This window comes from Oncorhynchus keta, chromosome 24, assembly GCF_023373465.1.
Source record: "Oncorhynchus keta strain PuntledgeMale-10-30-2019 chromosome 24, Oket_V2, whole genome shotgun sequence".
NCBI classification, from domain to species: domain Eukaryota; kingdom Metazoa; phylum Chordata; class Actinopteri; order Salmoniformes; family Salmonidae; genus Oncorhynchus; species Oncorhynchus keta.
Genome location: NC_068444.1, coordinates 30,773,055 through 30,797,403, shown reverse-complemented (window position 1 = coordinate 30,797,403; position 24,349 = coordinate 30,773,055). Strand labels below are relative to the sequence as shown.

At 41.7% G+C, this 24,349-nt stretch overlaps 2 protein-coding genes across 2 annotated transcripts; one reads left to right on the top strand and one right to left on the bottom strand.

The window, feature by feature from the left end:
• The first annotated feature begins 813 nt into the window (after positions 1 to 813).
• LOC118403000 (zinc finger protein 841-like) lies at positions 814 to 15,421 on the top strand. The gene is made up of 7 exons (XM_035801430.2): positions 814 to 1,259; positions 7,029 to 7,231; positions 7,346 to 7,447; positions 10,792 to 10,884; positions 11,019 to 11,129; positions 12,296 to 12,419; positions 12,521 to 15,421. Exons 1-7 carry the CDS (start codon positions 1,232 to 1,234, stop codon positions 15,241 to 15,243), a joined length of 3,384 nt encoding a protein of 1,127 aa, XP_035657323.1. The 5' UTR covers positions 814 to 1,231; the 3' UTR covers positions 15,244 to 15,421.
• A 15-nt stretch (positions 15,422 to 15,436) lies between these two features.
• LOC118403001 (ER lumen protein-retaining receptor 2) lies at positions 15,437 to 22,409 on the bottom strand. Its single transcript, XM_035801431.2, has 5 exons — positions 22,088 to 22,409; positions 19,535 to 19,635; positions 19,018 to 19,176; positions 18,290 to 18,542; positions 15,437 to 16,629 (listed from the first exon to the last, which is right to left on the bottom strand). Exons 1-5 carry the CDS (start codon positions 22,176 to 22,178, stop codon positions 16,595 to 16,597), a joined length of 639 nt encoding a protein of 212 aa, XP_035657324.2. The 5' UTR covers positions 22,179 to 22,409; the 3' UTR covers positions 15,437 to 16,594.
• Between the last annotated feature and the right edge of the window lie 1,940 nt (positions 22,410 to 24,349).

The following is a 24,349-nucleotide window of genomic DNA, read 5'->3' as shown; positions in this document are numbered from 1 at the left end:
ACGTCAGTGATCTCCGGTTGGAGCTCTAGAAAGAGGCCAGAGTTTCTGACTTGGAATTCCGAGTTGGATGATAGTTCAAAACGTGTTATAACAGTATTATAACAGTCAGAGCTAGTTTTTTTCAGAGTTCCCAGTTGTCTTGCGCTCACTGAAGTCTGAGGTTTCCCAGTTCAGAGTTTCTAGTTGTTTTGAATGCGGTAGAAGTCATGCTGGATTGACAGCATGGTTGTCAAGCTTTTCTGACCCATGGCATGTGAATGTTTATCCTTTTAAGCTTGGAAAAGAGACCCTTAAACCCAGACTTGGACCATGCATCCACTCCACTGACTAGCAGGCTAGTGATTGCTTTGCAACGCTTGCAGTTAGCCAATGATTCCTTCCAAACCACTCATTGATGAATTTGCGATTTCCAAATTGTTGTGTAATGTTTATGTCCAAGGATTTGCCAGTAGATTGTCAACTTGATTCCTGATGATGACTGCTTGTCTTGCTTGCTAGCTAAGATTTTGAAAGTATAATGTTGACACGAACAGTCCAATCAAAGCAATTTGACATTTTATCTGTGGCAAATTACCTTGATGGGCACTTCTAATGTAAATCTATGGCTTGAATTTTCAAGCTCTCCTTGTAGATTTTGCTGTGATGTAGTGTCCCAATGAGTGAAAGAACACTGAGCAACTAGAGAACATTAGCAACTTTAATTATTATTTTTTAGCTAAAATGGGTGGGGCTCAGAACAGGTGGGGCCTTTCCCAATCGGGTCGCCACAGCAGCGCAGAGCTGTTGAGCAGAGCTGTTTTCAAGGAAGTGAGTTGGTGTTTATACAGTACCTCCCGCCCACCTCAAGTCAAATTCCTACAACATTTATGAGACGCACAGCGATGCGGTACGGAGCTCAATTTGGCATCTGTATGCATACGGAGCCGCCGAACACATTTTCATTTCAAGCATAAATTGGCTTTTAAGGTTAGGAACGTTCCAAGGATCCCGGGTAGCACTAACCGTATTATTAGTAATGAAAACGCTGGTCGGCAGTCCTACTCTAAAATTATTCCGTAGCTCAAGTTTTCCGCTCCAGCGAACTTGTGTCGGAACTATTACACTGTCGAAATAGCTTCCACACGGATGTAAAAGCGAGACATTTCGTATTTTGCAAACTTGGAGTAAACGTGGATATTATTAACCTCATTAGCATACCAAACGTCGGATGTAACTGCAAGGAACACTCAAGATGGAAAGACAAATCCGTGGAGCAAAAGGTAAAAACATACTTATCTAAGGAAGTTATATAGCTATAGTGGATAGACCTCCAGTAACCAACAACATGGCGAGCTAGCTAGCTAAGTGGCTAACTTCCTGAAACCGAATGTTGATGAATAGGAACAAAAAATATTTTAAACCAACTCTGTCACAAGGTAGGTTCTATGTCGAGGTAACGTTGTAATAGACAACCCCCCAGCAGTTGTCACAGACTTCAATAGGGAGGAAGAATGTTTTAGATTATTTTGTACATTTGTAGGACAAAATTTGTCCTTGCAAATTGTGAAGAAAGTGGACATTATAGGCCATTGTTGACTTATACATACCTCCTGTAAGATCCTATGATCCGTGAACAGTAACTACATGACACAGATATCTTGGTCTGTATCATGTACGTTTCACAGATCGTAGGGTTTTACAGGAGGCATGTATAGGCAGAGGCTAATGTTCCCCGTCACTGCAACGGATTTCCATCATATGGATTCTAGAGAGGTCGTTTTTGTGATCCGTGTAGATCCGCAATAAAAATCTCCAGGGGGGCTGGTTTGGAGATGACATAGAACAGACTTGCTTCTGTCCTTATTAGGCTATGAAATATATTCCCAAATAAATGTATTCTCCCCAAAAAAATATCTGCTCTGTGCACTGAACTGACATGCATGATTGTTTATGAAACTTTGATGTTAAAATGTAGGGAACTAAATAGTCTATAATGCACTGCTCAACTGCTGGCAAAGTAATTCAAAGCCTATATACTTTCACTCAGGATGTAACTTTCCAGTGTTGCTATTTTTGCCATGTAATGTTATTAAAACAAAATCGGACAACCCTATAGTATAATAGTTTTACCTAGTTGGCTTGTTGTGTGTTCTATGAGAGATAAATATTCCTCTCGAAGCGCATTCCAGTTGCGAGAGCCATAGGAGGGGAAACATGTATTCTGACAAGCTGTCAAATGCACAACAATTCTTTTGAAAGCAGTTGGCAAATGTAGTTGAAGTCGATAGTTTACATACACCTTAGCCAAATACATTTCAACTCAGTTTTTCACATTTACTGACATTTAATCCTAGTAAAAATGTCCTGTCTTAGGTCAGTTAGTATCACCACTTTATTTTAAGAATGTGAAATGTCTGAATAATAACACATTCCCAGTGGGTCAGAAGTTTACATGCACTCAATTAGTATTTGGTAGCATTGCCTTCAAATTGTTTAACTTGGGTCAAATGTTTCGGGTAGCCTTCCACAAGCTTCCCACAATAAGTTAGGTGAATTTTGGCCCATTCTTCCTGACAGAGCTGATGTAACTGAGTCAGGTTTGTAGGCCTCCTTGCTCGCACACACTTTTTCAGTTCTGCCCACAGATTTTCTATAGGACTGAGGTCATGGCTTTGATGGCCACTCCAATAACTTACCTGTTGTCCTTAAGCCATTTTGCCACAACTTTGGAAGTATGCTTGGGGTCATTGTCCATTTGGAAGACCCATTTACGACCGGACTTTAATTTCCTGACTGATGTTGCTTAAATATATCCACATAATTTTCCTTCTCATGATGCCATCTATTTTGTGAAGTGCACCAGTCCCTCCTGCAGCAAAGCACCCCCACAACATGATGCTGCCACCCCCGTGCTTCACGGTTGTGATGGTGTTCTTTGGCTTGCAAGCCTCCCCCTTTTTCCTCCAAACACAACAATGGTCATTATGGCCAAAGTGTTATATTTTTGTTTCATCAGACCAGAGGACATTTCTCCAAAAAGTACGATCTTTGTCCCCATGTGCAGTTGCATACTGTAGTCTGGCTTTTTTATGGCAGTTTTGGAGCAGTGGCTTCTTCCTTGCTGAGTGGCCTTTCAGGTTATGTCGATATAGGACTCGTTTTACTGTGGATATAGATACTTTTGTACCTGTTCCTCCAGCATCTTCACAAGGTCCTTTGCTGTTGTTCTGGTATTGATTTGCACTTTTCGCACCAAAGTACGTTCATCTCTAGGAGACAGAACGCGCCTCCTTCCTGAGCGGTATGATGGCTGCGTGGTCCCATGGTGTTTATACTTGTGTACTATTGTTTGTAGAGATGAATGTGGTACCTTCAGGCATTTGGAAATTGCTCCCAAGGATGAACCAGACTTGTGGAGGTCTACAATTATTCTTCTGAGGTCTTGGCTGATTTCTTTAGATTTTTCCCATGATGTCAAGCAAGGCGGCACTGATTTTGAAGGTATGCCTTGAAATACATCCACAGATACACCTGCAATTGACTCAAATGATGCCAATTAGCTTATCAGAAGCTTTTAAAGACATGACATAATTTTCTGGAATTTTCCTAGCTGTTTAAGGGCACAGTCAACTTAGTGTATGTAAACTTCTGACCCACTGGAATTGTGATACAGTGAATTATAAGTGAAATAATCTGTCTGTAAACAATTGTTGGAAAAGTTACTTGTCGTGCACACAGTAGATGTCCTAATCTGCAATAGGTAAGCAACTTGGTTTGAAGAAATCAACTGTGGGAGCAATTATTAGGAAATGGAAGACATACAAGACCACTGATAATCTCCCTCGATCTGGGGCTCCACGCAAGATCTCACACCGTGGGGTCAAAATGATCACAAGAACGGTGAGCAAAAATCCCAGAACCACACGGGGGGACCTAGTGAATGACCTGCAGAGAGCTTGGACCAAAGTAACAAAGCCTACCATCAGTAACACACTACGCCGCCAGGGACTCAAATCCTGCAGTGCCAGACGTGTCCCCCTGCTTAAGCCATACATGTCCAGGCCCGTCTGAAGTTTGCTAGAAAGTCATATGTCATATGGTCAGATGAAACCAAAATATAATTTTTTGTTAAAAACTCAACTCGTGGTGTTTGGAGGACAAAGAATGCTGAGTTGCATCCAAAGAACACCATACTTACTGTGAAGCATGGGGGTGGAAACAACATGCTCTGGGGCTGTTTTTCTGCAAAGGGACCAGGACGACTGATCCGTGTAAAGGAAAGAATGAATGGGGCCATGTATCGTGAGATTTTGAGTGAAAACCACCTTCCATCAGCAAGGGCATTGAAGATGAAACGTGGCTGGGTCTTTCAGCATGACAATGATCCCAAACACAACGCCCAGGAAACGAAGGAGTGGCTTCGAAAGAAGCATTTCAAGGTCCTGGAGTGGCCTAGCCAGTCTCCAGATCGCAACCCCATAGAAAATCTTTGGAGGGAGTTGAAAGTCTGTGTTGCCCAGCAACAGCCCCAAAACATCACTGCTCTAGAGGAGATCTGCATGGAGGAATGGGCCAAAATACCATCAACAGTGTGTGAAAACCTTGTGAAGACTTACAGAAAACGTTTGACCTCTGTCATTGCCAACAATGGGTATATAACAAAGTATTGAGAAACTTTTGTTATTGACCAAATACTTATTTTCCACCATAATTTGCAAATAAATTCATTAAAAATCCTACAATGTGATTTTCTGGATTTTCTTTCTTCTCATTTTGTCTGTCATAGTTGAAGTGTACCTATGATGAAAATTACAGGCCTCATCTTTTTAAGTGGGAGAACTTGCACAATTGGTGGCTGACTAAATACTTTTTTGCCCCACTGTAAAGTCTCCCCGGACCTCCTCGGCAAGGGGACTGGAATTGGTCAAACCTTCTTACATGAAAGGGGAGGTTAACTTGGCCCCAGACTATCGATCTGAGATCGACGTAAATTTGTCATTGGATTTTTTTTGCTTTAACCCCTGTGTCGGGACTAAAAGGAGCTTAAAATGGCCACTTACATCATGATTAAAAAAAAATTTTGTTTCATTTGCTTTTTGTATTTCTATAACATTCTTCCTCCCAATTAAGTTTCTATGTGAGAATTGCCTAAACAATCTTACGATACCCAAACTATTTTCGTGTCATGCTGACGTGGAAACGCCCTAATCGATGATAACCAAAAAAATGTGAAGTCTAATCGTGGTAATAAGGTAGCAATAAGGTAATTACTAAACAAAGATACTCAATGGGCTCTTTCTTTATTCAGATAACGTTGTAAGACCTAGCTAGCTAGCAAGCTAATATCTCTTTTATATAATTTTCACTAGCGTTTTTTAACCTATTTGATGTGATCATTGCCCATATGATTACATTATTTTTAACTAATTGAAGTTTTAGAACACCTACTCATTCAATGTTTTTTCTTTATTTTTACTATTTTCTACATTGTAGAATAATAGTGAAGACATCAAAACTATGAAATAACACAATGAATCATGTAGTAACCAAAAGGGTGCTAAACAAATCAAAATATATTATATTTGAGGTTCTTCAAATAGCCACTCTTTGCCATGATGACAGCTTTGCACACTCTTGGCATTCTCTCAACCAGCTTCACCTGGAATGCTTTTCCAACAGTCTTGAAGGAATTCCCACACATGCTGAGCACTTGTTGGCTGTTTTTCCTTCACTCTGTGGTCCGACTCATCCCAAACCATCTCAATTTGGTTGAGGTCGGGGGATTGTGGAGGCCAGGTCATCTGATGCAGCACACCATCACTCTTCTTCTTGGTCAAATAGCCCTTACACAGCCTGGAGGTGTGTTGGGTCTTTGTCCTGTTGAAAAACTAATGATTATCCCACTAAGTGCAAACCAGATGGGATGGTGTATCGCTTCAGAATGCTGTGGTAGCCATTCTGGTTAAGTGTGGCTAGAATTCTAAATAAATCACAGACAGTGTCACCAGCAAAGCACCCCCACAGCATAACACCTCCTCCTCCATGCTTTACAGTGGGAAATACACATGCGGCGATCATCCGTTCACCCACACAGCGTCTCCCAAAGACACGGCGGTTGGAACCAAAAGTCTACAATTTGGACTCCAGGCCAAAGGACACATTTCTACCGGTCTAATGTCCATTGCTTGTGTTTCTTGGCCCAAGCAAGTCTCTTTTTATAATTGGTGTCCTTTAGTAGTGGTTTCTTTACAGCAATTCAACCATAAAGGCCTGATTCACACGGTGTCCTCTGAACAGTTGATGTTGAGATGCCTGTTACCTGAACTCTGAAGCATTTATTTGGGCTGCAATTTCTGAGGCTGGTAACTCTCTAATAAACGTATCCTCTGCAGCAGAGGTAACTCTGGGTCTTCCATCCCTGTGGCGGTGCTCATGAGAGCCAGTTTCATCATAGAGCTTGATCATTCAAAGTTCTTCATTTTCTGTATTGACTGACCATCATCTCTTAAAGTAATGATGGACGGTCGTTTCTCTTTGCTTATTTGAGCTGTTCTTGCCATAATATGGACTTGGTCTTATACCAAATAGGGCCATCTACTATATACCCCCCTATTTTGTCACAACAGATTGGCTCAAACGCATTAAGGAAAGAAATTCCACAAATTAACTTTTAAGAAGGCACACCTGTTAATTGAAATACATTCCAGGTGACTACCTCATGAAGCTGGTTGAGGGAATGCCAAGATTGTGCAAAGCTGGCATCAAGGTAAAGGGTGGCTATTTGAAGAATCTGAAATATAACATATATTTTGATTTGTTTGGTTACTACATGATTCCATAGTTTTGATGTCTTCACTATTATTCTACAATGTAGAAAATAGTACAAATAATGAAAAACCCTTGAATGAGTAGGTGTTCTAAAACTTTTGACTGGTAGTGAGTGTTTAACTCATCACTCACTAGTCAGTACTCATTAATTCACTACTTGTTGCTCATCATTCAAACTTCTTTATTATTGTTTTATCGTTTGGTAAATTTCTGTGTTTCAGGTCCCTCTCTTCCTCTCCCCTCTCTGCGGCTTATGATTCCTCCACTGCGGCTGGTCTCAGCAGCCATCTGGCAAACGATCCAGCAGAGACACGTGATGGATTATGGGATGCTGGAGGAGTTTGTTACCATGGTTACAGAGATGGTTCCAGAGCTTCTGAATGACAGTCAGAGGGCCCAACTTATTCTGGGTCTTCGAACACGGGTGAGAGAGAGAGGTGGAGCTAGTGCTCATTATGATGGTTAAGATGGGATATGATCATATTTAGTAGTGTTTATTGTCTCATACGTGTCCTGGATTGGTTTGCTCTGCTTTCAGCTGGTCCTGGAGTTGTGTCGCTCGAAGCCGATTACAGACCTCCAGACCATTCAGCCACACCTGGACAGGATACAGACCCTTACACCTTTCTGGAGGACACAGGTGAGCTCCTTAAGGCAGAGCCTCAGCTAATGTCTAAACCGGTCAGTGATAGACATTCATGTATTTCTGATATGACATGGAAAAAACATATGCAGACTAAGTGTAGTGCTGAGCGGTTGCTGTTTTTATGTAGTTTGTTAGATTATTACAGAAATAATCACAATTTTCAGTTTTGAGTATTATATACACTGCTCCAAAAAATAAAGTGAACACTTAAACAACACAATGTCACTCCAAGTCAATGTCACTCCAAGTCAATCACACTTCTGTGAAATCAAACTGTCCACTTAGGAAGCAACACTGATTGACAATACATTTCACATGCTGTTGTGCAAATGGAATAGACAACAGGTGGAAATTATAGGCAATTAGCAAGACACCCCCAATAAAGGAGTGGTTCTGCAGGTGGTGACCACAGACCACTTCTCAGTTCCTATGCTTCCTGGCTGATGTTTTGGTCACTTTTGAATGCTGGCGGTGCTTTCACTCTAGTGGTAGCATGAGACTGAGTCTACAACCCACACAAGTGGCTCAGGTAGTGCAGCTCATCCAGGATGGCACATCAATGCGAGCTGTGGCAAGAAGGTTTGCTGTGTCTGTCAGCATAGTGTCCAGAGCATGGAGGCACTACCAGGAGACAGGCCAGTACATCAGGAGACGTGGAGGAGGCCGTAGGAGGGCAACAACCCAGCAGCAGGACCGCTACCTCCGCCTTTGTGCAAGGAGGAGCAGGAGGAGCACTGCCAGAGCCCTGCAAAATTACCTCCAGCAGGCCACAAACGTGCATGTGTCTGCTCAAACGGTCAGAAACAGACTCCATGAGGATGGTATGAGGGCCCGATGTCCACAGGTGGGGGTTGTGCTTACAGCCCAACACCGTGCAGGACATTTGGCATTTGCCAGAGAACACCAAGATTGGCAAATTTTCCACTGGCGCCCTGTGCTCTTCACAGATGAAAGCAGGTTCACACTGAGCACATGTGACAGAGTCTGGAGACGCCGTGGAGAACGTTATGCTGCCTGCAACATCCTCCAGCATGACCGGTTTGGCGGTGGGTCAGTCATGGTGTGGGGTGGCATTTCTTTGGGGGGTCTCCATGTGCTCGCCAGAGGTAGCCTGACTGCCTTTAGGTACCGAGATGAGATCCTCAGATCCCTTGTGAGACCATATGCTGGTGCGGTTGGCCCTGGGTTCCTCCTAATGCAAGACAATGCTAGACCTCATGTGGCTGGAGTGTGTCAGCAGTTCCTGCAAGAGGAAGGCATTGATGCTATGGACTGGCCCGGCCCGTTCCCCAGACCTGAATCCAATTGAGCACATCTGGGACATCATGTCTCGCTCCATCCACCAATGCCACGTTGCACCACAGACTGTCCAGGAGATGGAGGATGCTTTAGTCCAGGTCTGGGAGGAGATCCCTCAGGAGACCATCCACCACCTCATCAGGAGCATGCCCAGGTGTTGTAGGGAGGTCATACAGGCACGTGGAGGCCACACACACTACTGAGCCTCATTTTGACTTGTTTTAAGGACATTACATCAGCGTTGGATCAGCCTGTAGTGTGGTTTTCCACTTTAATTTTGAGTGCGACTCCAAATCCAAACCTCCATGGGTTGAGAAATTTGATTTCCATTGATAATTTTTGTGTGATTTTGTTGTCAGCACATTGAACTATGTAAAGAAAAAAGTATTTAATAAGAATATTTCATTCATTCAGATCTAGGATGGGTTATTTTAGTGTTCCCTTTTATTTTTTGAGCAGCGTATATTTTTACATTATGTGGGTTGAATGTTGTAACAACGCAGAAAAACTATTAATAAAAGTCCCATGATGGTAGTGACTGCCCATTAATGCTTATCACTTATTAACTTCTTATGGTATAGGGGACGCTTGCGTCCCACTTGGCCAAAAGCCAGGGAAAATGCAGCACGGCAAATTAAATAAAAAATGATATAAAAATCTAACTTTCATTAAATCACAAATATAAGATACTCAATTAAAGCTACACTCATTGTGAATCCAGCCAACATGTCAGATTTTAAAAAGGCTTTTCAGCGAAAGCATTAGAAGCTATTTTCTGATGATAGCACAACAGTAAACAAAGAGTAACATATTTCAACCCTGCAGGCGCTACACAAAACGCAGAAATAAAATATAAAACGTGCCTTGCCTTTGACAAGCTTCTTTTGTTGGCACTCCAATATGTCCCTTAAACATCACAATTGGTCCTTTTTGTTCGATTAATTCCGTCCATATATATCCAAAATATCCATTTATTGGCGCGTTTGATCCAGAAAAAAACAGCTTCCAAAATGTGCAACATCACTACAAAATTTTTCAAAAGTTGCCTATAAACTTTGCCAAAATATTTCAAACTACTTTTGTAATACAACTTTAGGTATTTTTAAACGTTAATAATCGATCAAATTGAAGTCTGGTCTATCTGTGTTCAATACAGGAAGACAACAAACCGAGCTACTTTAAGTCTTGCGTAACTCTCAACAGTGTTACGCAGTTCCTAGATGGCCATACTTCTTCATTGCACAAATGAATAACCTCAACCAAATTCCAAAGACTGGTGACATCCAGTGGAAGCGGTAGGAACTGAAAACAAGTATCGTTTGCCAATGAGAACTCACTGAACAGACAGAGACCTAAAAAAAAAAGAATTCTGAACGGTTAGTCCCCGGGGTTTTGCCTGCTACATAAGTTATGTTATACTCACAGACATGATTCAAACAGTTTTAGAAACTTCAGAGTGTTTTCTATCCAAATCTACTAATAATATGCATATCTTATATTCTTGGCATGAGTAGCAGGAAGTTGAAATTGGGCACGCTATTTATCCAAAAGTGAAAATGCTGCCCCTTATACCTTAAGAAGTTAACCATAATTTATTCACATTAAAATCACTATTTTTCTAAATACATGAGGCTGAATACCAACTATCCATCACTTAGATCATGTATTTTCATGTAGCGATACCTCACGAAGCAACAGCTGCTCTCTATATCACCTCAAGGTCACGCATTTTTCTCTCTTCGTAGCAGGCATAAAAGATACACAGACTGGACAAGTAGATGCGCAATGAATTATGGTCATTGTAGTTAACTACTATGTTTGTTTGTGTTAAACTATGCAGAATATTGGCCTGTTGGAATCTACAACTCCCTACTACATTGCACAGTTCCGTCTAGATTTTATTTTTCTAGAGAAACTGTGCAATGTGTTCATTGAGCTCACAGAAGGGGAAAAAAGAACAAAATGAATTCAAATAATTGAACCGAGGATGGTGAATTAGTTGTTTAAAAACCAAAAATAATAATATTCTGTGTTTTAAGGCTGATGCAGAGGTAGGGTTATCTGAGTCCAATTTCCTGGGGCTGGTTCAAACCCTTCTGAAAGACCCAGGCGAGAGGGAACATTTCTTCCAGGTCAGTAAGTATTTGGCTATGGAATTGATTTGGCTATGGAGTTGTGGGTCACTTCCATTGCTGTGTATTTCCAGAAATTCAATAATACTCTTCTAAGATGTTTTCATAGCTTATATTCCTTTACTCTGTTTTAGGATGTTTTTCCAGTAGAATTTGGTCCAAGTCATGACGTAGGCATACAGAAACTCATGTGGCAATTCCTATCGAGACTGGAGAAGCTACTTCCTGTGTCAAACTTCCAACAGGTACTAGTAGAAATACAAGTATATACAGTACCTTCGGAAGTTATTCAGACCCCTTGACTTTTTCAATATTTTCCTTAGCAATATACACACAATACCCCATAATGACAAAGCGAAAACTGGTTTTTCAATAAAGAAAATTGCAAATGTATTAAAAATAAGTTTAAAAAAGATACCTTATTTGCAAAGGTATTCAGACCCTTTTTGCTATGACACTCAAATTGAGCTCAGGTGCATCTTGTTTCTATTGATCATCCTTGAGATGTTTCTACAACTTTTTATTTTTTATTTAACCTCCTATTTAACTAAGCAAGTTAGTTAAGAACATTCTTATTTACAATGAAGGCCTACCCTGGCCAAACCCTCCCCTAACCTGGACGACTCTGGGCCAATTGTACACCCTATGGTAGAATGGCCAGACGGAAACCACTCTTCAGTAAAAGGCACATGACAGCCTGCTTGGAGAATGCCAAAAGGCACCTAAAGACTCTCAGACCATGAGAAACAAGATTCTTTGATCTGATGAAACCTAGATTGAACTCTTTGGCCTGAATGCCAAGTCTCATGTCTGAAAGAAACCTGGCACCATCCCTACGGTGAAGCATGGTGGTGGCAGCATCATGCTGTGGGGATGTTTTTCAGCTGCAGGGACAGGAGACAAGTCAGGATTGAGGGAAGGATGAACGGAGCAGAGCACACATCCAAGACTATGCAGGAGTGGCTTCTGGACAAGTCTCTGAACTCTTTGAGTGGCCCAGCCAGAGAGGATCTGGATTTCTGTATACCACCACTACCTTGTCACAAATGCATTAAGAAGGAAAGAAATTCCACAAATGAACTTTTTAAAAAGCACAACAGTTAATTGAAATGCATTCCAGGTGACTACCTCATGAAGCTGATTGAGAGAATGCCAAGAGTGTGCAAAGATGTCAAGGCAAAGGGTGGCTACTTTGAAGAATCTGAAATATAAAATATATTTTGATTTGTTTAACACTTTTTTAGGTTACTACATGATTCCATGTGTTATTTCATAGTTTTGATGTCTTCACTATTATTCTACAATGTAGAAAATAGTAAAAATAAAGAAAAACCCTTGAATGAGTAGGTGTGTCCAAACTTTTGACTGGTACTGTATATTCCTTCTAACTCTGTATTCCTTATTGTGTCAGGCTGCCTTGCTGCTCAGTGACGTCCCCTCTGTTCTGGAGGAATGTGTTGAGTCCATATCTCACCCTCAGCAGCTGAAAACCCTGCTTCAATACCACAGAGATCTCTGCCAGCTGGACAACCATGGTAGGCATCTCGCACCCATCATTTTCATGCTATATCATGGATTTGTTTTGGACCCCCATTGCAAATTTAAGTCTGTGTTGCATTTTGGTTCCCCTTTTCAGACTCTCCATCTTCCACCGATGGGGACTGCATTCTCTCAGCTCTCTGTCTTCCTCCTGTGGAAAGGGTGGTAATTACAACAGAGGTGAAACAAGAAGGAACACGTATGGATGTAAAAGAAAGAGAAGGGGTGGATAGCAGATCAGGGGAATGTGAGAAAAACAAAACATCCTCTGTTAGTGATGAGGAGGTGGAGGATGATGCAGAGTTTACTGACCCAGAGACAGACAAGGTGGAACCAGAGTACGAAACAGTGATGGGTATAGGGGAAGATGGTATAGAGAAGCCTTTTAAACTAATCAAAACGCAAGAAGAAACCCATTATGAAAAATTCAGAAAAAAGCCCAAACCTGAACAAAAGAGAAAAATAGGCATGTCTAAAGAAATCAGATTCTCCATGATAGAAAAACCCTCGGTGGACCTACAAGGGATTGTCATCGCTAACATGACACAGACCCCCAAATCAAATCAACAGGTCCCAAGAGCCAAAAGGTCCTTGGAGCGTAGGACATGCAAGTTGTGCGGTAAGGTCGTACAGCGTCCTGCAGTCTTGAGGAAACACATGTTGACTCACACTGGTGACTGGCCCTATCAATGTCCTACCTGTAAGAAGATTTACAAGGCCTTGGGAAGCTTCCAAGAACATACTGAAAGATGTGTCTTTCCTATTGAGGAAACACCTGAGGACAATGAGTCATCCATATCAGTGATGCAATACAAGGGTCTGATGTTGAAGAAAATTTTACCGCGTCCGCAAGGACAAAAAGCAGGCCCAAATGAAAAAAACCTCAAACGCATTGTCTGCAAGACATGTCCTGTTTGTGGGAAGACTTTTGCAACAGGTTCAAGCATGAAGCGGCATCAGATTATCCACACTGAGCCCAAAAAGTGCAGAGTGTGCAAACACATCTTCCCTAACTCTTCCGAACTGAAGATCCACATGGAGTCCCATCCGAAGAAAGGAATCCATCAATGTAGTAACTGTGAGAGGACCTTCAAGCACGATTACAGTGTGAAGGCTCATGAAGAGGCTTGTCTTTTTCTGAGTCGTCAACAAGGGGAGCTTGGAGAGAGCCGTGGTCCTCCAGCTACGGGGCAGACAGACCCAGGGCCATCAGGCAGTACACACCAGCAGAGCATGACATGTGAAGCAGGAATCATACAACTCTCTGCAACTCTGAGCAAACAGAATTCTGCCTTCACCTACATGCATTCTGTGGAGGGGTCATCAGCGAGAGCAAAAAGGTCTCTGGAGCGTAGGACATGCAAGGTGTGCGGTAAGGTTGTACAGCGTCCTGCAGTTCTGAGGAAACACATGGTGACCCACACTGGTGACTGGCCCTATCGATGTCCCACCTGTAAGAAGATTTACAAGACCTTGAGAAGCTTCCAGGAACATATTGAAAGATGTGTCTTTCCTATTGAGGAAACACCTGAGGACAATGAGTCGTCCTCCACCAATGCAACCAAACACCCATCTTCCACCCCGGAACCAAACACACCTATAGGATCATCCAAACGCTGTGCAAGGTGTCCTATTTGCCATAAATTTATATCGGGATACCTGAGATATCACATTCTCTCCCACTCAGATGAGCGCCCACACGCTTGCCCCCGTTGTGGGTCGAAATACAAGTTTGACTTTGTATTGAGGAGGCACATGAGACTGTTCTGCAAGGTGAGGAAGGGTGAACCTGTTGAATTAGGGGAAAAGAAAATCCACAAGTGTCATGAATGTGGGAAGGAATTCGGGCTAAAATCCACACTGACAGCACACAAACGCATCCACAACCCGCTCCGCTGTGCCTATTGCCGAAGGATGTTCCCAGACCAAGAAACGCTTGCAATTCACAAGGTAGAGCACAAACCGGTTCAATGCACCATGTGTGAGAAGAGCTTCAATGTGATAAGATACCTCTCCAGACACTACGTGGATGACCATCAGTTCAGCGGGCCGTTCCGCTGCACCTACTGTGAGAGAAGCTATGCCGAGTTATCTGTCTTCGTCCGACACGAGAGGACACACACCGGGGATCTTCCATATAAGTGCTCCCACTGTCCCAAGAAGTTCCATTTTGAAACTGCTCTTGTGACACACCAGAGAATGCACACAGGAGAGAAACCGTGCCTTTGCTGGGAGTGTGGAAAGAGCTTCCAATCCAAGGGGATTCTGAAAACACACATGAATCGTGTTCACACTCCTCAGGTGAAACGTTTCCCTTGTTCCCAGTGTAACAAAGCTTTCAGGGACAAAGGTCAAATGAAGATGCATGAGAATGTATATCACAAAGGGGTGCGTTACCCGTGCTCCTACTGCGGTAAGGGATTCTATAGCCCTGCCCCATTGGCGAGACACGTATTGATTCACACAGGGGAGAATCCTTATTCCTGCACATATAAGGAATGTACCAGAGTTTTCAAATCTGCATCTGAACTGAGGATACACATGAGATACCATACTGGAGACCGGCCATTCAAGTGCAAGGACTGTGGGAAGGGTTTTGTTCAAGCCCATTATCTCACCATACACCGGCGAAGTCATACCGGGGAGAAACCGTATTCGTGTCTCACCTGCAACAAGTCCTTCAGCACCTCCCATCAGTTGAGCAGACACATGAAAACACACACTGGAGAGAAGCCTTACCAATGTACGGATTGTGGGAAAGCTTTCAATCGTAGAGACCGTTTGCGGACTCATCAAGATAAATGCCATCCAGCTTTTTAGTTAAAGATCCTTTGTTCTCAATGTTCTATAAATGCTGATTTGTGTTTTGCAATTGTAAATTAACTGCTTATGTAGCCAGTAACAAATGACAGCCTAAACTCACCTTGCACGTTTTGTTTGTTGCTATGGCTGTAATGACTTTCTCCTTCTGGGATTAATAAAGTACAATCAACACCCACCTCTTCTCATTCAGTCGTGTTTTCCGTAAAATCTTTATTTGTGGCGGCAACAGCATGCAAAAGAACTCAGTAAAAATAAAAAAAGGAATGATCTGCATGTGAGGCCAAATCAGTAAAGGCAGATGTCTGGTTACAATTCGATGCCCATAATCATGTGTGAAAAATCCACAGATCTTCTAAAGTGAGCTCAACAATATGTACATCATGTAGACTAATCTATGGACATTAAACATATGGAGCTGATGTCTGAGTTGGTAGTCTTACATATTGCCAATGAATGGACTCATTTTGAAATGATACTCAGGTAGTAAAATATAGACAGGTGATTTGGTGTAAATTTAAATGAAGAAAGCCATTTACAGCAATGAAGATAAGGCAGTTTATCGATACTGTATTTCAGTGAAACTCTTTGGGGGTGTAAGTGATAAATTTCAAATAGCAGGTGACAGTTACAGGTCAATTCAAACTTTAAATTGATTCGTTTATTTTTGGAGGATATTAAGTATTGACCAGGGCATGAATGAACAGTAACTGGCTGTCTTTATACAGGAATGTACACTGGGTCAAAAAGCAAAAAAAAGACTAAGTTTGCCAAGGGAATAACACTCCATTACACTTCCCCTCTTTCTGGATTAAGGAGGGGGAAAAAAGTACATTTGAGGTTGCAAATACTCTTGAACGGTTTTAGTCAATACTATCCCACCACGAAGTCCGCTCCAATATTTTACAGTGCCAAATCACAGGCAATTTATGTTTTCAGCTCCATCCACTAATGTGTCAAATCATCAGAGTACACATTTTTATTTAGAAAACTTTTCTTCCTTTATACAGAGTAATAAAAAAAGGTCAGGCAAGATGCATCAAACAGAAGTCCGAAGGCTTCAGCATGGCCTTTTCGGGTTTGTTCTGGGTAGCATTCAACAAGGTGAAGCGTTGCAGATGGAAATATAATTGAGCTGAAAATTCCCTAGCTCTATACAATACATTTCTATCTGAGCGCTCTGACATTTGCACCCTCCTGAACAGGTGTTGCTGATAGTGGTCAAAAAACAGGACAAACTAAGCGGCTCGCTCTCTGTCTCAGGCATCTTACACTGGCGGGGGGATGGGAGGGGGGCAACTGTCATGTGCCACCCCCCCAGCGAGTCTGCCAAATCGGTGATCTTTGGCACTTAGGCTGGCAGACTCAGCTTCTTTCCTTTCAGTACTGAAACAGAGGAGAGATGTTTAGGTTCAACGCACCGGTTAAACAGATGACCTTAGCACATTTTGTGACAAATACCAGAAGTTCCCGGTGAGTGTTTCACAGTGGAGATGTGGGCAGGTATATTCAAGAATGAACTTGAATATGAACACTGAACTTGAGAAAGAAGACGAGTAGGCGGCCATTACGTTGCAATAAACTTTAGTGAACTATTAACAGATAATATTGACAAAAGAATACATACAAGCATCGTACATAATGGTGCACAAGAATTTGAAATGTGTTGCAGTTGTGCGTTCTCATGTACAATGATGATATGCTCCTATATGTAGCTATTTTGGAAATATTTTCTGTTAATAGTTCACTAAAGTTAATTGCAACATCCTGGCCACCATCATGTTTACAGTGTATATACTGTATATACTGGAGTTTAAAGGTCCAATGCAGCCATTTCTATCTCAATATTAAACCATTTTGGGATAACATGTACCTTACTGGGATTGTTTTCAATTAAAAAATATATTCACACAAGGCAATTTCTCAAGGACTGTCTGGTAATGGTCTTAGTGGGGAGGGGAAAACTGAAAATGTGCCGTTATTGGCAGAGGGGTAACCTGGCACCCAGCATAACATGACCATGTATGTACCTCCCACAGAAACCACTTAATGTTACTATTCCCTCAACACTTTCCCTGGTTGGCACTTATTGCACAACTTTTTTTTAAGTCACTCAAAAAAAAGGTGTAGGGTGACATTTTACCCCTAGTTACCATACAATTGACCAGTGTTAGATTTAGCCCCACTATTCACTCAGTGAATTGCAAAGCATGTTTAACCATGACCCTGCTAAAAACTTGGTTTAAAAATGGTTCAGTCCACACATTTGTGAGTTGAGAAATAAAGTAGGAATGGAAAGCTGGAATCGCCCTCTTATCAAAGGCCATTAAAGCTGCTGTTTTCCTTGCCATTGCAAGAATAGTTGTGCATTGACTGCTTGTCAGAATACATTTTTTATTTAACCAGGTAAGCTAGTTGAGAACAAGTTCTCATTTACAACTGCGACCTAGCCAAGATAAAGCAAAGCAGTGCGACAACACAGTTACATGGAATAAACAAGCGTACAGTCAATAACACAATAGGGGGAAAAAAGAAAGTCTACAGTGTGTGCAAATGGCATGAGGTAAGGCAATAAATAGGCCATAGTAGCAAAGTAATTACAATTTCACAGATTAACACGAGTGCTAGATGAGCAGATGATGATGAGCAGATGATGGTGTGTAAGTAGTGATATTGGTGTGCAAAAGAGCAGCAAAGTAAATAAAAACAATATGGGGATGAGGTGTGCTGCGCCACGGCAACTTGAATGCACCTGGAGAGGAATATTTATCTTGTATAGAACACACAAGCCAACTAGGTAGATAAAATATTTGAATACGAGGTTGTCTGTTTTTTATATTAATTACTTGTTTTGTTTGCAGAGGAAAAGTAAATGGAGATCGTTCTAACACCTTCAAATTGTGCCTCGACCAAAATATGTTTCCATGTTTTTTTTTGGTGTGGTGGCAATTTTGCCGTGGCGCAGCACAAAAGTTAAATGACTGCTGCGGAAACACTGCTCCAAACTTACTTAGAAAATAAGTCCGAAGACTGCAGCTCGACTCACCTTTTGTCACATACAGATAGAAGAAGTCGCAATACAGGATTGTCTGAACAACACCGGCCACGATGGCGATCATGTCGAAGAATCCCTCGAAGTAGAAGCGCCAGATCCAGTTGATGAGGTAGAGAGCCCGGTACAGGCCCAGGAAGAACAGGTAGTGGGTGGTGATGGTCTCCGCCTCGCCCGTCTTACTGATCATGAAGAGCTGGGGTAAGATGGCCACCGACTCCAGGTAGATAGAGAACGTCCACAGGATCTAGAGGGAGAGGAGATAGTGAGAGGTGGAGTGTGTGGCTGTGTAGACCCATTTCCCGGCTGTGTCGTGAAAAGTTGCGTGTGCAGTTCCGAATCAGAAAGCTGTTTGTTTACATGAAAGTAAATACGATCACATCCGACTTATCGTCATGACAACATCGCAAATGTCAGAGCATTGATTACCTAGCAAGCCAGCGAGGCATGGTAAAATATCACAAATGGAGATAGAACAATATACTTGTTGAGCATAGCTATAGTCAGTCTTGTGTGTTTTCATGGTCATCACTCACTGCTAAGTTTGAAGGTACCGACATCAGTGTATGCTAACTGCGACAGGGCGGTTTGTCGCGAGAATGCGCACGCATCACTCAGATGTGACGTTTGCTTTTTAACCCAAAACAATGCCTCTATATCAGTTGCTGTATAATGCAGAATGCATTCATCTTAATGAGAGACAAGAGGGTGTGTGTCCTTACCTCGAGGGGAGAGAAGTCGTGGTTGACAAGGAACGCCAGCCCTCCTACGGGGACGACCAGGAACTCCACTCTGAAGGTGTCGTGGTTACCGTCATAGGTGGCCTTGAACTTAGCGTAGATCAGGTACACGGTGGCGTACGCACAGCCAATGTAGATGACCTTAAACAATACACCAATCACTAACTTGATCCCTTTCACTGTTATTTGGAAGATGTGTGTATACATCCAATTAGGTTAAGCACATGGCAACCTCAGAAACCGATTAGAAAAGTGAGCAAATTAGCTGCTTGTGTTTTCAACGTACTAGTGGTTTCCATAATTAGAGGTACTTGATGCACCCACTCATACACCAATGAACCTTGGGTATACAAGGGTGTGTCAACTTAACAGTACTTCAATATTGACTCGTGAGTAGATCTCACTACTATAGAGACTTGGCAGGGTGTGTTGCTTGAAAAAGGATCTCTAAGAGGATTAGCCTGTCACCCTCACAAGGTCCATTGTTTGTTTGTCTCACCTTCATGGTAGTGTTGTAGAGGGAGATGAAGGAGGTGAGCAGGTCCAGGTAGCGACTGGTGAACACCAAGGCGAACAAGATCTGACTTTTCCCAGAGATACCTGTCAAGAGAGACAAAAACCCAACCAAGTGTATGAGACGTCAGATGTCTGTCTCTCTTCTCTTCTAAACTCACAACAGCCCACCATGAGTACATCTCAAAAGCCCTAAGTGGCTTCCTCTCATTAACTTAATCTGAATTGAGATGTTAACCTTGCATCCTTAGAGTAACCACTGATCTCACTGGACAGGGTTGGTGTGAGGCTATGAAGTTAAATCCTTGCTTTCACCTATCCAGTCAGGTCAGATCAGTGTTAATTCTCAGGGAGGCAGAAAGGAAAGAAGTGTTTTTGAACAAGGACTTTGGTGGCCCTTTGGTAGAAATCGAAACCCGGAAAGCTAATTTTGTCCCATTTCACTGGCTAACCTAGTTAGGACCTGCAGACTCAACTACACAATGTTTTGTGTTCCATCTTACACTTGTCAATGTCATCAACTTGAAGGTACTGCTATGGCAATTCCTGACATTACAGGCATTATGGCTGTGACTTATTCCACAAGCAGCAACATCAAATTAATATAAGGTGACCTTTGTTTGTGATGCTTGTGTACATTAATTTCTGATTCTAACTGCAGGAATGAAAACATGACAGATCAAATCCACTTAGCATCTTTGATGAGGTAAAAGCTAGTCGGACTCCATACAGGTGAATTGCAAACACAACCAACTGAGTGTCTGATAAGAAGTAGGCTTAGTACAGCATTATCACATACAAATGCTTAGACCACCCGATGTACAATCCTGGGCTTGCCATGGCAAAAACCTACTATTTCAGACTGTGCTGAAAGAAGATCCATCCCTCAACCTTCCTATGCCTGAACAATACACAAATATATTGTATGGCTATGGTCAGTGGCTACAATCTCAGTTATGTTTTGAGAGCTTCTTTCCTCTCTAGCATGGCCAGGTAGAGACAACTGTGATAAAAATCCAAAGCATTTTATAAAAATCCAAAGAATTTTACACAGAGACATAGATAGACTTACAGCTACTCCGCCTCAGAAGGCCAACCTGCAAACACTGGCAAGTGGTAGCACCCTCTTGTAGTCAAGAAGCTCAAAATACATGAATAACATTGCTAGACTAGAGTATATTAAAAACTGAATTAAACTTCGGTGCTTGCAGTGATGAGATGATGTTTCTAATGACAGGCCCAATACCTGAGCACAAACTGACTTTTGCCTGGCTGGAATGTGTCAAATCCAATCTCTCGTGAGAAGCTACCTGCCTAATGAAGTTGTTGATCGTGACAGGTATCAGTGCCTCCTTTGACAAGTCAGATCATCTTAAACCTAACCTTCAACCCCAAACCTGTTTCAAATCCAATTTTATTTTTCACATGGTTAATAGACAGTTAAATGCTTACTTACAGGTCTATTTCCAAAAATGCAGAGTTAAAGATTTAATAAATTTAAGTAATGACACAAGGAACAAATACACAGTGAATAACAAATAAAACCTGGCTATATATAGGGAGTAGAAAATATCATGGCTATTTACAGGGAGTACCAGTACCGAGTTCATGTGCAGGGAGGGGTAAGAGTTAATTGAGGTACCTATGTACTGTATATATAAGTAGGGGTAAAGTGACTAGGCAACAGGATAGATAAAACACTAGCAGCAGCATATGTGGTGAGTGTGATAGTACGCATGTGTGTTGGGGTGTCAGTGTAAGTATGTCTGAGTGTGTGGGTAGTCAGTGCAAAAAAAGGTCAATGCAGGTCGTCCAGGTAGCCATTTGATTAGCTTGTTAGCAGTCTTGTTTAGACGTATTGTGGCCTTACACAACAGACTGCAACAAACCTTGTAATTCCCAGGGGACATTGGAAATTGACTACTTTAATTCTGTATAAGTTAAAGAAACAAAGTCCTGTATCAGCTGTGCATTTGACAGCAATTATATATTTTTTAACCATATTATACGCGTTAAGTGACAGCGCTACCACGTCAAAGGACAGACCAGGGTAGCGACGCTGGGGTGGGGGGGGGTGAATTAGCGGACTAAGATCAAAGGTTTCTGTACTACAACAGGGATGATGAGGCATGACATACCACACACACTGAAAAGCGTTTAGTGGGCCCTGTAAACTGACGTGGGCAGATGTTGACCTGATATCGCTAGCTAATAAATGAATGGGGTATTCAACACAAGTCAACTAACGTTACTTAGCAACGGACATTGCATGCATTTCATTTGGGTGTATTTGATTTGCTGGACTTTGTCCTTTCCCAACACTGTCCTGTTTACTAGGCCGTGCTAGCATCAATGCTAACAATCTGATTTGTTGAAGCCTCAAACTAACGTTAGTTGCCTAGTAGCAGTTAGCTTGTCAACAAAAATCCACTACAAAGAAACGTTGCTAGTTTAATAGCTAGGTACATTGCATTGGAATTGAGATGGCAATTGGAGATGTATGCAGCTTGCAAATTGTCCAAATGGGAATCTTACTCACCAGCACAGGACCTGGTTTTCCATATTTTTAGCAGCAGGATGATGATGGCTGCTAAATGTGAGAGATCACCAGTGAGTCTGAAAATGTTCATGATTCTGCTGGGTGCTGCAGGCGGCTGTGCCTTCGCTAGAACGAACCTATGCGGGTCAAATCAAATACGACCTTCAAGCCTCCGTTACTTGCAGGTTTAAAACCTTACAATAGGGTCTGTCAGGCACCTAAATCGACGTTTTCCACGGTCTGGATGGGAAAATGGCGAGTAATGCGCGACGTGGCCCGGAGACGTGGCCAAGGATAGTCGCGCCCAATGCAAGCCGGGAAAAAATTTACGTTCGCCTCATGAGAGGTTGGACACGCCCGTGATCACGGAAATGTATTTTATATTTTCAACTACTATATTTCTAAAAACTAACCCACAGACTAATTTGAGAATTTGTCAGTGGAATAAACAACAACTTTGCAGAATATATTTATATTAAAGTGAAATAATCACCAGTCAGTCAAATGCACATTGTACATGACACACATCAAATATCCTTCATTGAAATGACATCCTAATCTGATACTACATTTACACGTCATCTCAAACGTCTATTGCGCTTTCTAAAAGATACAAAAGTTTACTATTGAATAGGAAGATCAAGAATGACATGTCGCAGAAAAAAATTAATGTATTTGTTGTTGAGGGGATATTATTTTTGAAGTAAAATACACAGTGAGTGGCACATTATTTAACGTTAACGAGTTTTGCTGCCCATAATACTTCAATTTGGAGGTATTCACTGATAAGGTCTCGTATTGCTATCAATAATCAATCCAGATACCAGTGTCAATGTAACAGAACGATACTGCCCAGTTGAAAATACAACAGGTAGAAAGTGTTTGACTGAATCAATGGAGATCTAACTATTTATATGTACAGTTTCACAATGTGTTATTGCTGGAGATATTAAGTTTCAACCCAGAATAAGACAATACATTTAAAGCAATATACTTCAACAAAGAACAGACAAATTGCACAGTGATATGGAAAACTACTTAGGATAATAGCAGATGATATTGCCACTCCTATTTGCCATATCTTAAATTTAAGCCTACTAGAAAGTGTGTGCCCTCAGGCTTGGAGGGAAGCAAAAGTTATCCTTCTACCTGAGAGTAGTAATGCCCCTTTACTGGCTCGAACAGCCAACCAATCAGCCTGTTACCAACTCTTAGTAAACTTTTGGGATTTTTGTTGTTGTTGACCAGATACAATGCTACTTTCAGCATGCTTATAGGGAAGGACATACAACAAGCACAGTGCTTACATAATTGGCTGATGATAGGCTGAGAGAAATTGATGACAAAAAGATTGTGGGGGCTGTTTAGTTAGACTTCCGTGCAGGTTTTGACATTATCGATCATAGTCTGCTACTATAACAAATGTATGTTTTAGGGTTTTACACCACCTGCTATATTGTGGATGAAGAGTTACCTGTCTAACATAACAAAGAGGTTGTTCTTTAATGGAAGCCTCTCCAACATAATCCAGGTAGAATCAGGAATTCCCCAGGACAGCTTTTTTCAATCTTTACTAAAGACATTTACATTTACATTTAAGAAATGCCACTGGCTTTGAGTAAAGCCAGTGTGTCTATGTATGAGGATGACTCAACACTATACACGTCAGCTACTTCATTGACTGAAATGACTGCAACACTTAAAAAAGAGCTGCAGTTAGTTTCAGAATGAGTGGCAGGGAATAAATTAGTCCTAAATATTTCATAAACTTAAAGCATTGTATTTGGGACGAATCATTTACTAAACCTCAACTAAATCTTGTAACGAATAATGTGGAAATTGAGCAAGTTGAGGTGACTAAACTGCGTGGAGTAATCCTGGATTGTAAACTGTCATCGTCAAAACGTATTGATACAACAGTAGTTAAGATGGGTAGAAATCTGTCCATAATAAAGCATTGCTCTGCCTTAATGGCACTATCAACAAGGCAGGTCGTACAAGCCCTTGTTTTGTCGCACCTGGACTACTATTCAGTCATGTGGTCAGGTGCCACATAGAGGGAATTGCAATTGGCTCAGAACAGGGCAGCATGGCTGGCCCTTGGATGTACACAGAGAGCTAAATGTTAATAATATGCATGTCAATCTCTCCTGGATCAAAGAGGAGAAATTGACTTCATCACTACTTGTATTTCTGAGCGGTTATTGACATGTTGAATGCACCGAGCTGTCTGTTTGAACTACTGGCACTCGGACACCAATG